The sequence below is a fragment of the Hippichthys cyanospilos genome, chromosome 3, assembly GCF_059441005.1.
Source record: "Hippichthys cyanospilos isolate Australia breed blue-spotted pipefish chromosome 3, RoL_Hcya_1.0, whole genome shotgun sequence".
NCBI lineage: Eukaryota > Metazoa > Chordata > Actinopteri > Syngnathiformes > Syngnathidae > Hippichthys > Hippichthys cyanospilos.
Genome location: NC_142371.1, coordinates 497,501 through 514,034, shown reverse-complemented (window position 1 = coordinate 514,034; position 16,534 = coordinate 497,501). Strand labels below are relative to the sequence as shown.

Below are 16,534 nucleotides of genomic sequence, written 5' to 3'. Positions count from 1 at the left end.
AACGGGGTGAAAATGTCATAAGAGCCCCCGTGTCACGGCGTGTGCACTCAGCACCAGCTCGTTTCTCATAATAAGCCCAACGCTAAAGTAATCCAATAGCACTGCGGCCCGAGTCCGAGGCGCCCGATTAGAATTGACAGGGGCGTTTGCTGAAACAAGTGTGTTTAAACAAAACCAAATGGAAAAGCAAGAAGTGTTTTGATATTGCAAGGAGGGGGAAAAATGGTACCTCCTGCACCTGATTTACAATCTCTGTCAAAATGTAACCAAGCAGAATATTTACAAGGCAAACCGGAGCTGGCTCCCCACAGTCGATCAACCGTGCTCTTCAGGTGGAGCGCATTTTTTCCCCTGTGCTTTCTTTGGGGGGAAACTGGTCATGCATTTTTAGTTTCAGCATTTTTTTTTGCACACGAGGCGCCCAACTTGAGTTTCGTTAGCAAGGATTGAACAGGGATGTGGAGTTTGTTACGCGGGAGCAGGGACCTGTTCGGAATCTCATTCAGGAAGTTAGACTCATGATGAAAAAACTTTTTCTCATGTTTGTTCTTGTTGTCTGTTGACAGAAGTATATTAGTAAAATAAACTGGGAAAAAATTCCCCATCTTGTACCTCAAACATTATTTTTAAAGGACCTCTATGTCATGTAAAGATCACACCGGACTACAAATCGTATTTATGTAGAAAGATGGTACATGCGAGTTTTTCAAATGATTGTTATTATTGAATTTTTTTTTTCAAACTGCCTGGTTACAGCATCACCATGTTTTCAAAACAGATAGAATATGGCTGCATGTTTCGAAATGAGAGCAGCACCAACATATTATAAAAAAAACAAACACACAGACACACACAGGTTGATAGAATACTGAGCCGATATAATGGTAACAAGCCTGATTGAAAAGCGACCAGAAGTTAGTGGGTGCTATCATCTTCCTCTTCACCCGCTACATTAAATCCATTCACAATTCACCTTGATCTCCATTGGCTGCAAATATTGAGTTTGTTTTCTTAATGGCTGCTTTTACACAATCCAGTGGATATTGCCTCCTGGTGGCAGGTAAAAAAATAAAAAAAGCAACTCTGCAGCGCAAGACTATATTTATTTATATTTATAGTATGTACTTTGTTATGATTGTGCTGTATAAACTAGCTCTGTCCAACCGTATGCTCCATTTTGTTCACCACTTATTCATGTTCTAAAATTACTGGTGTCCACTGTAGTGGACATTTGCTTTTGGTCGATGTTTCTAGACTCACATGAGCTACACTACTAAGTCCGAGTGTGCGCAGTAGCAGCCATGTGCTCTTTCTAGTGACTCATGTGTTTGGGTGGGCTGTATTTAACTTTGCTGTCTTGCTGAGACAAAATGGACACAAGTGTGAACACAAGTGAATCGGCTGGGTTTAAGGAGGTTATTATGTGTGCAATGTTGCATGTGCAGCAAACGTTACATACTGAAAGGAAAATGGTCTTTTTTTCTTCTGATGGGTGCCAAGTTCATGAATTTTTTACGTTTCTAGTCCGTCTTTTTGTCTACAATGTGCCTGTGAAGCCTTTCGAGATTCTTTTGCGATGGTTAACCAAATATATAAACTCGACTAGATATGATTAATTCACACATCATGACCATCGATCAAAAATCTAAAGGTACAATTTATTTCTAAAGCTCAATATGTTATGGCGGTTCCGACGCTGAGTTGTTATGTGACTTTAAGCTAAAACGTTGATCAAATTGCAAATTCGACAACCTGGGGGGTCCTTTGACTTTTAAAGGAGATTCAACTGTACAGTATCAACTTTCTGGCTAAGAGCTTTGTGATGAGCAAAGCCAACGTTTCTTTGCTTGAATATGAAAACACAGCCAGGGGACATTGCCATCGATTTTCTTGTCTTCTCTCTGTAAAAACACGGGTTAAAGTTTCTCCCGAAAACTCACCTCTCGGCTTTTTTTTTTTTTTTTTATTCATCATTTTCTTCATGTTGTACTACGGGCATCAGAATCTAGGAGAAGATTTAAGATGGTGCCACAACTCCGATGCCACCAGCGCTCGGTGATGAAATATTAAGCCTCTCGGTGGTTACTCGATCAGGCTCCGCGCAGACGCTCGGTGATGGAGTGAGCGGACAAGAGAAGTCCTCATTAAAGAAGAAGAGGAGGGGAGGTAGGCCAGGCGGACCACCAGAGACAAAGCAGGCAAAAGAGCAGCGCTAGCAGGAATGACGGAGCGAAGAAAGTTTGCGTTGGACGACGACGACAGCGGGATTCCCCGATGGCGTCTCATCCTTTCTCCTTTTGTTCCTTTCTTTTTTCACCCAATAAATCATTCTGTCTTTCCTTTATCCCAGCAGGCGACACAAAAAGCCAACTTTTATTTTTGCCCACTCCTGCCTCCATCCACGTCTGCCCTCTCCCTCACAGGAAGGGAGGGGCGGGGGGGCGGCTAATTACCCAAGCTTTTACCGGGTCTCGGCAGTGCATTAATGTCTAACTGGGGGATATACGGCCCGCGCGACAAAGTGAAGACTGTAATGAACGAGTGGAGGATTGACCACCGAGGGCAGCGGGGGGTCAGGGAGTGGAAATGATTTGAATCGCGCCGTCGCCTTCGCTGTCACGACACCCGAGCACCTGTGGGAAAGGCGCTGGACGGGAACGGTAAATGAAAGAATCGCTCGGGTTGGCTCATCCTAACCTTGCGGGGCAGACTTTTACAGATGCGGCATATATCATTTTGGGAAGCCATTTTGCCAAGCTTCACACTAACCCCTCGGCGACCTACAAGGAGATAGAGTTGCTAGATAAAGGCGTCGTTCGGATGACGCAAAAATCATTCGTAAACAATGATGAGCCCGAAAGATAAGCGATGTACGAGTTTCTCAAACTTTTTTCTTTGCAACAAATGCATCTTCAAAAAATACTCCACCAAGTACAGTAGCAACATAATGACTACATTAAAGCACAGTAGACCCAAGTGTTTCATCAAAAACAAGGCGGAGGCTGTAGTACTAAAAATTACATTTATTTTGTTAGCTTCTATAATACTATGCACAGTTTGAACATTAACACTGTGCTTAATATAGAAAGATTTACAAGTGTAATAATGACTCAATAAAACGTGGATGTGTGCATGTATTAAACAGAAAAGTAAATGCATGCATTACTAATATTAGTGCTCTCGCACCGAAGTAGAAATGTTTCATTTCTTTTTCGGGTAGGACTTTATCCAAGATGTCTGTGTCTGTCTGTTGGGATTTTCATTGAGAAGAACATTTATGAGGTCAGGGGACAGCGATGTTGGACAAGGTTTGGCTATCGTTTAAGAAAGTCGAGCCAGGGTGAACATTTTCCAAAAATATGTTCCCAGCATTTGGATATGACTGAGGAGTATCTTTATTCATTTGTTATGTCTTTTTTTTAAGCGTCATTGACTGTTTATTCAAGTGCGATTCCTGTGTTTTGCGTGTGAGGGGGCACTAAAGATGATCGTGTCTTAACTGGAACACGTAAGAGGGAGTACATACCTACTGGCCTGTCTCCAGTGACTGCCTGTGCACTTTGGAGTTCATTTTAAGATTCTTCCCTTTGTTTTTGTAAATCTCTAAATGGTTTAGCATACCTCTCCGAGCTGAGCTGCTCCATTCAGACACTCTCGCCTCAGGTCAGCTGTTCCTGAAGGAACCAAAGTTAAAGTGGAATCTCACAGGTGACTGAGTTTTTTCTGCTGCTGGTCTTTAACCATGGAACATTCACTGCACATTTGAAAAGCCCATTTTCTGTCCATTAAATTAAAAAAAAAAACCTCAAAACTCATTATTATTTCATAAGGCTTTCAACAGAATGATAATCTCATGAGACTCTCCTTTTTTTGTCTTGTTTTATATATATTTTTTGTCACTGTTTGCTTAGGTTTCTAAATTATGTACAATTGTCTAATGTTCCCATTTGGTTATTTAGCACCGCAATTATTGATTGCTCAATCGAGTACTTATTGATTATCAAATTAACTGAATCGTTTGACACCTTTTTTATTGGAAATGGTCCAAATCTTCTGAATTCCAACATCACATCAGTGAATAATGTCCTATTTCAATTGTCCCCCTTACAAGCCATTATATTTGGGGTGAATTAAAAGAAAAAACTTTTCTTTTCTGACATGTTAAGAACCAAACCAATAACTGAATCTTAGTTCATTAATTTGAAGTTATGACCTGTTTTTGAAAAAAGTATGGATTTTTTTTTAACTGCAAAACATATTTTTAAACAGATTCAACACATATTCAACAAAATAATTAACAGTAATCGATTAGTTGCATCTCAAGATGATTTATTTATGTTTGTGCTCAATTTAAATTCATAGCGACAATTAAATTTTATTGTTATTTAACAGTTGTTCCTTTACATACTCGTTTATTCATCTATACAGTACACACGGTGCTATTTTCTCTATTAAGAGCGTGACCGGAAATGGTGTGTGTTTTTTGTAAGGAGTGGGGTGGAATTATTTCATTATAATGGGGAAATTGAATGTACAACTAGTTGTCTTTTCGGCTTTTATTGTGTATGTGTGTGTGTTCTTGTAGAGCGCACGCATGCTTGCACGCGTGTGGAGTAGTAAGGGGCGTGTCCAAGCTGAAAAACGGGCTCCAGATGTGTCCCTTGGCTGCAGTCGGCCGTCTCTGGCAGATGATGGGTGGAGTGGCTGACAAGAACTTGGAAGTGGCAGCCAGGCGATTCCCGATGTACTTGCGCCACCGCGTTGGAGGACTGCGCCTGTGACGTCGGCGGCGGTGGGCGGAGCCTGCCTAGTGGACGAGCGCCGGCTGCCAAAAAGGAGAGAGAAGCGCGGAGGAGAGGAGCTGGAGGCAGGCGGGCTCACCGGAGGGAGCGATGCTTGTCGGATTGAGCCGGGGATGAATTGTTTCGCCGCTTTTGATGGGAGGACGGGAGAAACAAACAAAACAACTTGATGAGGACTTGCCTTTTGTATCATTTTGACGACAGTCCCTTCTCATTCGCGCATCAACTTTTTCGCCTTGTTTTCTGGATCGTCCCATGCCCGGAGGAAGAGCGACCTCCCTCTTTGAGCGTCCCCGGTCACCTGCGCTCTTCTGGCGGATTCAGCAGCAGCATTTCCCGGTGAGTGAGTGAAGATATGACCGTGTCCAGATTTTTCTACGACAGTGGAGGATGGGTTCATGGGCGCTTGCGTGTGGCACCAGACATCTCGACACTTCTCAATCAATATTTTCACGGCACTAATTAACCAAACACACATGAAGCAATCAGCCTGGCAAGTACCCGAAATGATTTGCCCTCTTTTTTGTCTGACAGGCGTTAGCTGGGATGTTTGAGTGGCGAGCTTTGCGGGGCTGAAGGCACCGAGCGAAAGAGAGAGAGTGAGAGTGGCCCGAGACGCCGAGGGGAGGGGGAACCGAGAGCATGGCTCTGGTACCGCTGTCTCTCTGGGTGCTAACGACTCTCACCTGGGCCAGCCCGCTCCAGGGGTCCATCAGCAGGCATTCCATTTACTGGAACAGCTCCAACATCCAGTAAGACCTTTAACCGTTTTTGCTTTATGTGCGTCTGAGTGTGTGTGTATGGAAGAGAAGGTTATTTATTGTTACCCTATTATATATATAAAAAAAAAGTGCTCGTTTTCTGCCCGGTCTTTCTGCTTTATTATATCCCGCTGGGATACTTTGGGTTTATAGGTATGCGCCCGCTGAAGTGATTTTATGTGTGTGTCTGTGTGCATAACAGTTTTATTTGGAACAAGTCGCAACATATGACACAAAATATACGGAAGAACCTCTGGGGTTCTTTTTAAACTGTCTTTTTTTTTTTAATCCAACATGTCAAGTGTAGAAAAAAAAAATAAAGGGGCGGAGTTACAATTGGAAAATCGAACAAAAAAGAAAACAGCTGTCTCTTGCCCAATACCCGATTTAATATAAAAGTAACCACCACGCCCAAGGAAAAACAATCAATCTGACAGGAGCGTGACTTTTGTGTCATTCAATTATCACGTACTTGTGGGCACATTCTTTAAGGACACGCCCATGCATCTTAAGAGAAAGATTAAAGGGATCCTGAACACATTTAGCCATTTGGTGCAGAAAAAAAGTGAAAATATTGTCAGTTTGATAAGTAAAGTATTTTTTGGACATCGACCAATCGCGACTCACTCTGTTTTCACAATATGGTTCAAGTGATTTTCGCAAACTGAGCCGTGATTGGATGTTACCTGAGCATATGCGATGCCATTTGACAGCAAGTGGCAAAATGTATTTTTAAAAAGGCATTAAGGGTTCATGAAATACGAAAGCAAACTGACATTGGCACTTCTGAAAATGGCTAAATCATTTTAGTATCCCTTCAAAACTTTGAAACCCCTAACATTTAGAAGACATGTCAAGTTCTTTCTAAATTGAAAATTCCCAACTTAAAGACAATAAAAAAGTCAACTCACTAACTTTTTGATTTTACCACAAAGTCACCACAAAAACCAAAGAAAAAGCCACGTACTGCTAATCCCGTGATGCTTACTGATCTAATGCATGAAGTCACACAGTTGGATTTCTCGAGCTTTGTGCAACTTTAAAAGTTCTTCTGCAGTCATGCAGCCATTTTCCACACATGCATTCACTCCTACGGACAATTGAGAGCATTCACACTCCACCCATGAGTCGAACCTCGAACGTTAGAGCAGCGAGGCAGATGTAATGCCCACTTTACCACCGTGCAACCAGGCTCAACCGTATGTAACTTGCTACAGTATGTTCTTTTGATCCATTTGAAATGCAACAGGGAATCCAGAAGACATCTAGCGAGACATAGAGGTTCTCTACTCCCATTCATTTGTACTTTTTTTTTTTTTTTGCCCGAGTCTACTATTAATGTCCCTGTTCTGGACCATTTCACTTGCGCACACACAGTTTGAGTCTTTTCCATATTCTTTCCTTCAGCATCAGCCACGCTCGGCCATGCAGGGGATGAGCAAGAGTGTCTCTCGGCGTGGTCGCTATCTGCTTCAATTAGGAGCGCTCCTCGTGGCTGACCCCATTGTGTTGTAGCCGTGTCACTGTTCAATCTCGTTCTCTCTCTCTCTCGCTCGCTCTACTCATCGCCAACCCTCCTGTTCGCGTCTACACTCACTCCCTTGTCCTTTTTGTTGTCCCCGTAATCCTCTCACCCCTCGTCCCTTTCTCCATTTAAGTTATTCAGCTGCAGCTCTTTTTCTTTTTTTTTTTTTCCATCCTCGTGGGTAACACACATCTAGCGTCATATATTTTCTTGAGATTTGACACCAAAAACAAGATAATGTTCCCAGGAAGGTCACAGAATCCGTAAAAAATCTGATTTAGTTTTAAGAGGTACAAATCGTCCTCCATCTGCCCATGTGAAGCACATTCACGATCTATTCACCGACTATTTCAGTTTGTTTGTACCTCCTCTGTGTTTTTATTGGACCCAGAAGACAAAGAGATGAACTGGCGCTGTCAGGTTTTATGACTGCGCTTATTAAAGATGTAAACAATATGAAAACTCAGCTGGAAAAGAATCAAGCATTTAGGCTTCAGACTTATCAGTCACGTTCTTGAGTTTTACAACAGGAAATTTAGGCATGGGGGAAACACATGTGGACTTTCTCAATTATTAACCTGGCGCGTTGTTCATATCAATCCAATAAAAATTCCCCGCAAATTGATGCTTCATATTTCCCTCCAGAAAAATAACTGAAATTCTAATGAGCTCAGTTCTTAGCAGCTATGTTTATTTTTATATTATAAACTGTCAAAGAGTTAGTAAACACATTCACTGCCAACTTGGTAAAAAAAAAAATCGATATTTAACGTCTGTATCTGTCAGTGGCAGTTGGCCATTGGAGTCTGTTGCTGACCAAAACAGCAGCACTTCCCGCAACATAAAGCAATGACAGCCGCAGTATTATGGATGATCTTAAATATGGCAGTTTGGCATTTCCATGGAGAGTTAGCCTCATTGGTCTTTTGAATTACCGTATTTTTACGCACTATAAGGCGCACGGGATTATAAGGCGAACCCTCAATTAATGACATATTTTAAAATGTTTTCAATTACAATATAGTAATACTCAAAGTAATAACAATAATAACTCAAATAATAACTCTAAACTCTCAATAGCATAATAACTCAATGTCAATATGAGCAACCTTGTTCAACTGTAAACACACAAAAGAAACAGGTAAATCTTACTTAATCACTTCATTCCCCATCTACGGATCCCAATCTCAATATGGATCCATATATAAGGAGCACCATCAGCTTTTTAAAAAAAATTAAGGCTTTTAGGTGCGCCTTATAGTGCAGAAAATACGGTAATGTTATTCAGGCTGAGATAATCACATTTCTTTGAACTAATATTTAAAGTGTACTATTTTCTTGAAATTCTTCAACCTGAAAGTCAGGCTTTTTATGTGGATCGTCTATGTACAATATGGGGTTATTTTTCAAAATGTTGATACTGCACCCCTGGAAACTCAGTACTGGTATCGGTGCATCCCTACTAAATAAGTTTTCATAAATGCATAAGAGAGACTGATACTCTCTTTTTGAGTAAATAAATTTCTTTTGGCCACTATATGAAGTCATTATCAGCTAATCTGTTGTATTTGAGTCCAAACAGTTGCAGTGAAACGGCAGGGCAATTTTATTGAATCCTCAGAAGCAGAGTGGCCTTTAAAACCTTTTTAACTTTCCTTTTATTCTAGCAGGAATAGTTAAACACACAAAGGTTTTAGAGCAAAAGACTTGAATACGTCTTATTAAAAGTTCCATGTAATTAGGTGTCTTTCTTCGCTGGGCTCTCAGACAAAGGCTATCAGAGAGCAGCTTAATCTGTAACCTGACCCTCCTGATTCCTGCGCTCTCTGCCAATCTTCCTCCCAGCGGTGTAGCCTCCCTCAGTATGCGTCTTTCAGAAAAAGACTGCGCTTAATTAAAGAACACTGTGTCTCAGTGGATCTGCCTCATCCCTGATCTTCATGTCTTCCTTGAAGATTCTTCCTTGCCCTGCAATGGCGTAAAGTGTCCATGAAAAATAATACCTATATATATATATATATATATATATATATATATATATATATATATATATATATATATATATATATATATCATGGCGTAGTTAAGAGTAAGATTTATATATTCCATGATATAATTTTTCCTGTTCTTCTAATGTCTCGTTTCTACTATGTGAATGTAAAACTATTCCAAGAGAGTGGCCAATACTAGTATCGACTGTCATTGTGAGTACCGATACCTTTACCGATACATAAACTAATGTTCGGGTGGACTCGTGGGATAGCCATTCAATACAATATGTCTGAGTTTGAGGCGACAATGCCTTTATTTCTTGTCATTAAAAAGGACCATTCAATTTGCCATCATTTAAAAGTGGAACAAATCAGTTCGATTCGACGATTTTCTGATTCAAATGTTGTTACGCCCCCACTGTCCGTTCGTACGTACCGCATATAGGCAACCGGTGTGAATGTGCAGCACACATTGAGGGCGGCCTTGAACGCGCGTTCTAATCTCCTCTTTCATATCGCTCCTTCAACCCCCTTTTCAACAGCAGATCCCATTTGCTGTATTTGTCGTATATGCGCACCGGACTCCCAAACACCCACTTGTTGTAAAGGTTGTTTTTGGCGTGCGTGAGCCTCGCCGCCGGCATTGTGAACTCTCCAGAGTTTCTCTCACTTGGCAGTACGGCGTGAGGGTTTCCAAGGCCAATAATAAGCTGCGGTGTAGCTGTCAGTCGGCGCGGTAAACACACTGTAAAAGCTGCAGGCTCCTCATCCGCATTGTGACCCCCCCTGAGCTTTCTCATCAACCTCGCGAGACAGACCGTTAGCGAGGATTAGCAGCTTCATAAATAGATCCTACTCGCGCTCACGTCCGGCAATATGCTTCATTTCCTGCTTTTGCACAAAGCCTATCAGTCACTCGCCGCCATTGTCCCTGGGCGCATTTGGTTGCGTGATGGCTTGTGCGCGCCGGCATATGTCTGCGAGTTGCTTTTTCGGCTGTTACAGATGTTGCTGTTCGCTGGCGGGTGACGGAAACAAAAACAAATCCATCAGTCCGTTAAATCGCATATTATCTTCCACCACCTGGCAATTAGCCACCGCTGTGATTGTGTGTGCGCGATGTGTGTGAGAGCTAATAATGCAGCAGCTTACTAATTTGCATACTGGCTATCTAGTGATATCTCTTAATTTGGCAGCGTTGGAATTTTTTTTTTTTTTTTTTGTGCTTTTGTATTAAGTCCCGTCACACATGCTGGTTTCCAATTTGTATGTAAGAGGACCAACTTTTGGAAAGGCCCACCCATACTCTGATGTAAGTCCGCAACAAATGATTATTAAGGTAATCAAGTAATTGGTCAATTAAACAAATTTTCCATCCCTTTTATTAAAAAAAATATGACTTTTTAAATTCAAATTGTTTAGGAAAACATGCTTTTTTTTACATTTAAATTGGCAAAAATCTTGATATTTATTTTCTAAAGTAACAGCAGAGGTTAGCAAATGTTTTTGTTTGCAGTAATATTGGACAAGTTTTCACGAAGGATAACATGTTTGTGAATGTCTGTTTACATGTGTTGCAGCACAATTTTTGTTCAAATATACTTTATAAAACCGCCTCATAGATTCACTTTGTTATCCTTTCTATGGCGTTCCCCATTATGTTTTAGAGGAGTTGTGAGTTGTTGGTTGCTTTCTCCACTTTCTTATGTTTAATTTGACAGTAAACTGAATTTTACAGGCAACACAAACTTGATTGCGAGCGCCTTTATGCGGATGGTTTAGCATTTTTAGGTACTTGGACAAACATTATCCATTTCTAAATTATTACAGTACTATCGTAGTGATCTTAGAAACGAGTGAAACAAGAAAAGTATGAAATTACTCATTAGTATTTCAGTAGTATTTTGCACTTATGTAGAACTTTTTACAATTAATCATTTGCTGCATTTTGCTTTCTTGAGTTGTATTCTAAAGTAAAAGTTTTGCCTGATTTACTTGAGTACATTTTTTGCTCCTCTGTCTTTTTTTTTTGTGTTTGTTTTAAGTCAACTGGGCTAGGGTCCAGTTCCGCACAAGCCTAACGAGGACAAATGTCAGAAGATAGATGCACTGAACAAACTAACTAACCTAACCTTTCCTCCGTCACAATGATTTGATGTTTAATTATAGCAAAGCAAAGAGCAACGGGGGGTCGTGATAATAATGCTGATCATGTTTGACCAATGCATTTGTTCACTCTCGCTCGCCGTTAACACAATAGTGTTGATTTGTGCGTGGAGAAATGTAGCATCGACATTAAACAAGCCAATCAAGCAGCCTCCTGACAGCGCCGCAAACAATCCGTCTCCCAGCCCCACTTAGCACAACAACATTTACATTTATGAATATGTGCACAAAGGAGACTATTACTCACACACTATCTTGTGGCGTCTGTGTTTTTGCCCGTGCATTAGTATGTACAAGCCATCCATCATGGACTTTTTGCACTGTTGCTAGATGTCAGATAGTACCTCTGTACTCACACAAGCTCAGCAATCATCATAGCAGTTATAAAGATCCAGCCATGCGAGCGGTCATTAGTCACAAATAATAAGGCCTTGCAGCTTACCAGCTATGGAGTTGTTTGGGTTTTCCGGAGCAAAGCGTTGGAAGTTTTTGTGTGCTTGTGGCGTGCCGCAGACACTTTCACCGGGGCGCCATTAATTAGAGACAATAGGGAACACACCTGTGTGATGGATGACTTCTGTTGGCATAATAAGACGCAGTGGTCTTCTCTGCTCCGCGCGCAGTAAATTTGGATGTTAGACGAGGAAAGGAGAGGAGGAAAGTCATTAGCGGCTGGATTTTCAGACTTTGAGACCAAGCAGAGGAGTTAGAATTGGATCTTCTGTCACCATCTTGGAAGAACTTGAAAAAGGCATCAATTTATTGCATTTTATTTGAAGAGAATTCACGAGTACAAGTTTCTCAACCTTTTACTCAACATCTTTTTCACATAAGAAAAACGTCATGGGAGAATCACAAAAATATGTACTTCGAGTGGAAAAAAAAATGAAGATCTGTGGTGGATAGTGGATGAGCATTCCGTCGCTGGCATGAATAGCTGATATATAGTAAACAAAATAATTAAAGCCACCCGGTGGAATTGCAATTAACGAATGTATTTAACACATAAACTATATAAGTCAGTGATTTGGTAGCCGTTACGGGAACTGCATTTCAAGTCCTGAGCTAGACAAAGTTGAGAAAGTGTTTAGTTTGTATATTTGCAGCGCTTATTTTATAAGTGTCAGCCACATGATTGACAGGTCATAAGTCCCGGGGCCCCGCCTCTCGCCCAAAGTCAGCTCTCTCCATGACCCTAACGGGATTAACGGCTTAGAAAATGAATGGACTTAAAGCTACACTGACACCACACGCAACTTTTTCCCACACATTGCAAAACACAGAATGTAATGGCATTTATATACACCATATATGTATACAAGTCAATCAGTTATGGTATGCGCAGCTTGTGTGGAACCCAGTTTAATTTGTCCAAGGAAGCCCGAGATAAATTCTCTGTCACTAAAAAGTGACAACATAAACAATCTTCTCCACACCTTCACGAGAATGATATGCAGCCCCACAGCCAGTCCAAGCCACTTTAATAAACAAATATCTGTAGAATAGAAATGCATGGGGCATGCATGTTTAGCTTTATGAAAGGTGAGGAAAAAACTATTAGAGCCTGCGTTGTTCATGCACTGAGCAAGACGACGATTAACTACTACTTCTTGACTAGCTTGTTTGTTAACCATAAGATGCGCTACATTCGAGTGCTCTTTTCATGTCAAATAAAGGAAGAGTGTAAATTTTAAACAAATGTTTTCGCTACTATCTGAGAACAAGAGAGGTAAATTTTCAAATGAAAAAAAAAATTTGTTCAGCTCGGGCTCGGTTGTCACAGATACGCGAATGTGCAAAGTTAAGCACGTGAAGCAACAGTGATTTCTGTCTCGCAATGCATATATATATATATATATATATATATATATATACACACACCAAAGGCCATAGGAAGACTTGGAGAAAATGTGGAGGGTAAAGACAACAATGGTCATCCTTGGGGAACTGAACCCCCAGGCTGGATGGATGGCTCCAGCCAATACTAGGAGCAACATCTGATGTTCATTTGCAGAAGAGTGCAATACTGGTAACAGCAGAGATCCGGCGCAGAACCCTCAAGCTCCCAGACCTCTAATAGAGGACTCGAGCTTGAAAGAGATACCGCTATGATAGTGAGCACTAGTCCTTTGCCGAAACAATCCATCCTCACAGGTGTGCCACACCAAGATGCGGATTAGACAGCATGATTAGTGCACAGGTGTGCCTTCCACTAGTCCCTATAAAAGGCCACACCGAAATGTTCGGTTTTATCACAGAGCACAATGCCACGGGTGTCCCAAGTTTTGCGGGAGGGTGCAAATGGAATGCTGACAGTATGGATGGCTGCCAGAGCTCTTGCTCCTGATACAAATTTTAATTTCTGTCCCTATAATTCATTTCCAAAGGCGATTGAGAGAATTTGGCAGAACAACAAACCAGTGTCACAACCGCAGACCACGTGTAACGACCGCCACATCCAGCATGTTCACTTTCAAGATCGTCAGCCACTCAGACAGCTGCTGAAAAAAGTCACTTTACATAACCAAAGAATTTCTGCAGCAACTGTCTCTGCGAAACTCACCTGCATGCTCATCGTCCTCATCGGGGTCTCGACCTGACTCCAGTTTGTCCTCGTAACTGACACGAGTGGGCAAATGCTCCCATTCGATGGCATCTAGCTGAGGAGAGGTGTTCTCTTCACTGTTGAATCCAGATCTACTGTACACTTCCCAGCAGATGACAGACAGTGTTTATGGCGTTGTATGTGGGTGAGCGATTTTCTGATGTCAATGTTGTGGATTGAGTGGTCCATAGAGTCAATGTGGTTGAGGTATGGCTTCATGGCCATAGAACACAAGTGCATTTTATTAATGGCATTTTGCATGCAGAGAGATAGCGTGACAAGATCCTGAGGCCCATTGTTGTACCCTACATCCAAGAATATCACCTGATATCGCAGCATGATAATGCACGGGCCCATGTTGCAAGGATATGTGCACAATTATTGGAAGCTGAAAAAATCCCAGTGCTTGCATGGCCAGCATACTCATCAGACACGTCCCCCATTAAGCATGTTTGGGATGCTGTGGATTGGCATACATGACAGCGTGTTCCAGTTCCTGCCAATATCCAGCAACTTCACATAGCCATTGAAGAAGAGTGGATCCACATTCCACAATCGACAACCTTATCAAGTCTTCACGAAGTAGATGAGGCAAAGGGTGGTTACAACAGGTACTGACTGGTTTCCTGAGTCTCCAGACCCCTCAACAAAACAGTAGCCTTTTATTACTGCCAGTCTCAGGCACACCTGTGCGCTAACCCTATATCTCAGCAAAGGACAATTGCTCCCTATTAAAGATTACAAAAAAATTGAGAATATTTGAGAAAAAAAATTTGGGTCAAGGCGGTTAGTTGTCTTGAACTTTACGCATGAAGTATTAATCCGCTTTTGCACGTTCCTTACGTCACATTTAATTAACTTTTCCTTAAACAAGTCCTATACCACACACACTTACACAAAAAAAACCCTCACATTGATATGCATATTAAGGAAAGTCGTAAAAATCCAGCTCTACTTGGTCTTAATTGACTGTTTCATTCCCTCCCGTGCTGATGAGGAACTCATCAGAAGCACTTCAGTGAAAATGAAGTATTGATGTCCAATGCTAACTGTGATTGCTTTGAACTCAAACGTCGGCTCAGAAGGTTTAAATAATGTAAAGGCCATTAAATCTGGATTTGCAAGTTGATTGGATGACAATTGAGAACAAGTGACTCATTCAAGGACATCACGTTACAGTATATGAACAAACTTGGAAATTTTTGCTCAAATCTTAGTGGGAACGTTAGGCTTCTGCAACTTAAGTTGAACAGCTCCTCTGGGAGGACTTTCGACAAGATCTTGGAGCGTGTCCCTGGGAAGCTTTGGTCCAAAGCCACCCAAGCATTCATTCATGGACCTGACGTTGGGCAATGGACCTTCACCAAACTTTTCCAACAAAGTTAGAAGCACAAAAAATTATGTGGGGATTGGGAAGACCTGCTTTTGGGATTGTCATAATATTTGCTGTGAGAACAAAAAGGCATGCTTACTTACTGTTTGTTCATCATTTATTTGCTTTATATTTTTATGACTATAAGTCTCCTTTCAGTTCTTTAATGACACCCCAGTTTGAGTTTAATTATAAAATAGAAAACTGCACTCATTGTATATTTAAAATCAATGTTTAGTTTTCAAAACCTTGCCAGTGCTGTTGCTAAAGTCAATGGAAAATTCTATTCAAACGCTAACAGAAATCTAGCATTTGTGTTTACTGTTGAGTTTTAATTCATCTTTTATATTGGATTTACTACATTTGAGATCAGATAAATAAGCAGGAAATTTCTTGATAAGGAGAAAATAAAAACGTTTTACAGATTCGGTGCAATGTCGCATATATAAATTAGCTATAATAGCATTTTTATCAGAACTGAACAATATAGTTGTAGAAGCAGAGCTTGACAGAAAAGATGGATTGTGGATTTTGCCGCTACAAAAAAAGAGGAATCGCCACATTTATTAGATGCTGTCACGAGTCATGCTAAATGCTAAATACACGTCAGTAAAAACCACATGGCCTGAGGCAAATAAATAGCCACTTTTTTCTTTCCCTGACAGCCAAATCGACGACTGACCGCCTCTCCCTTCCCCTTTGTTATCTGCCGCGTTTTAGCTCAAACGTGGGGTGAAACGGGAATTTATCTTCCCCACCCATGTGTTAAATTTGAACAAATTGCCCACAGAGAACAAATCCCACAGCAAAGGGCTTGGAGGCAAATCACACACACGCATACACGCAAGCACACACTTGCGAGTCTCTCACACACACACACTTGTTGTCAGTCGATACTAAGCTTCAGCGGCGTGATCAGGTGCTAATAACAAGGCCATGCTGTTTACAACCTCTTTTCAAAGTACTTTTATAGGTACCTGAATATGTAATGTGTCCGTATGTACAGTACGTATATGTAAATTTGTGACTGTGTGTGTTCCGAGTCACACACATGCACACAGCAGATGTGATGTGTTTCCAGCATGCAGGCTAATGACGGCAAGCCTGCAGCCTTATGCTGAGCGTGGTCACAACAGAGCAGGCCGGTCTTGTGTTAATAAAGCCGAGCGACACCACAATTAGGGCTTATCCTCCTGAGGAACGTAGACATTGTCATCCAAGCCACCTGCCCGGCTAGAAGTGCAACTTAATGACACTTAATTGGGTGCGGCGGAAACTGTAAGGTTGCGCGCAATCTGTTTCAGAATGCCGG

At 41.4% G+C, this 16,534-nt stretch overlaps 1 protein-coding gene across 3 annotated transcripts in view; it reads left to right on the top strand.

Annotated features, from left to right (window-relative positions):
* The window catches only part of LOC148425284 (ephrin-A3-like), a 116,376-nt gene that overhangs the window by 33,983 nt on the left and 65,859 nt on the right, over nucleotides 1-16,534 (top strand). For all 3 annotated transcript variants that reach the window (XM_088410889.1, XM_088410888.1, XM_088410890.1), the window contains exons 3-4: nucleotides 4,586-5,141; nucleotides 5,337-5,554. In XM_088410889.1, the coding sequence (XP_088267015.1) occupies nucleotides 5,445-5,554 (110 nt within the window). In that variant the 5' untranslated portion in view covers nucleotides 4,586-5,141; nucleotides 5,337-5,444. The remainder of the gene's footprint in view (nucleotides 1-4,585; nucleotides 5,142-5,336; nucleotides 5,555-16,534) is intronic.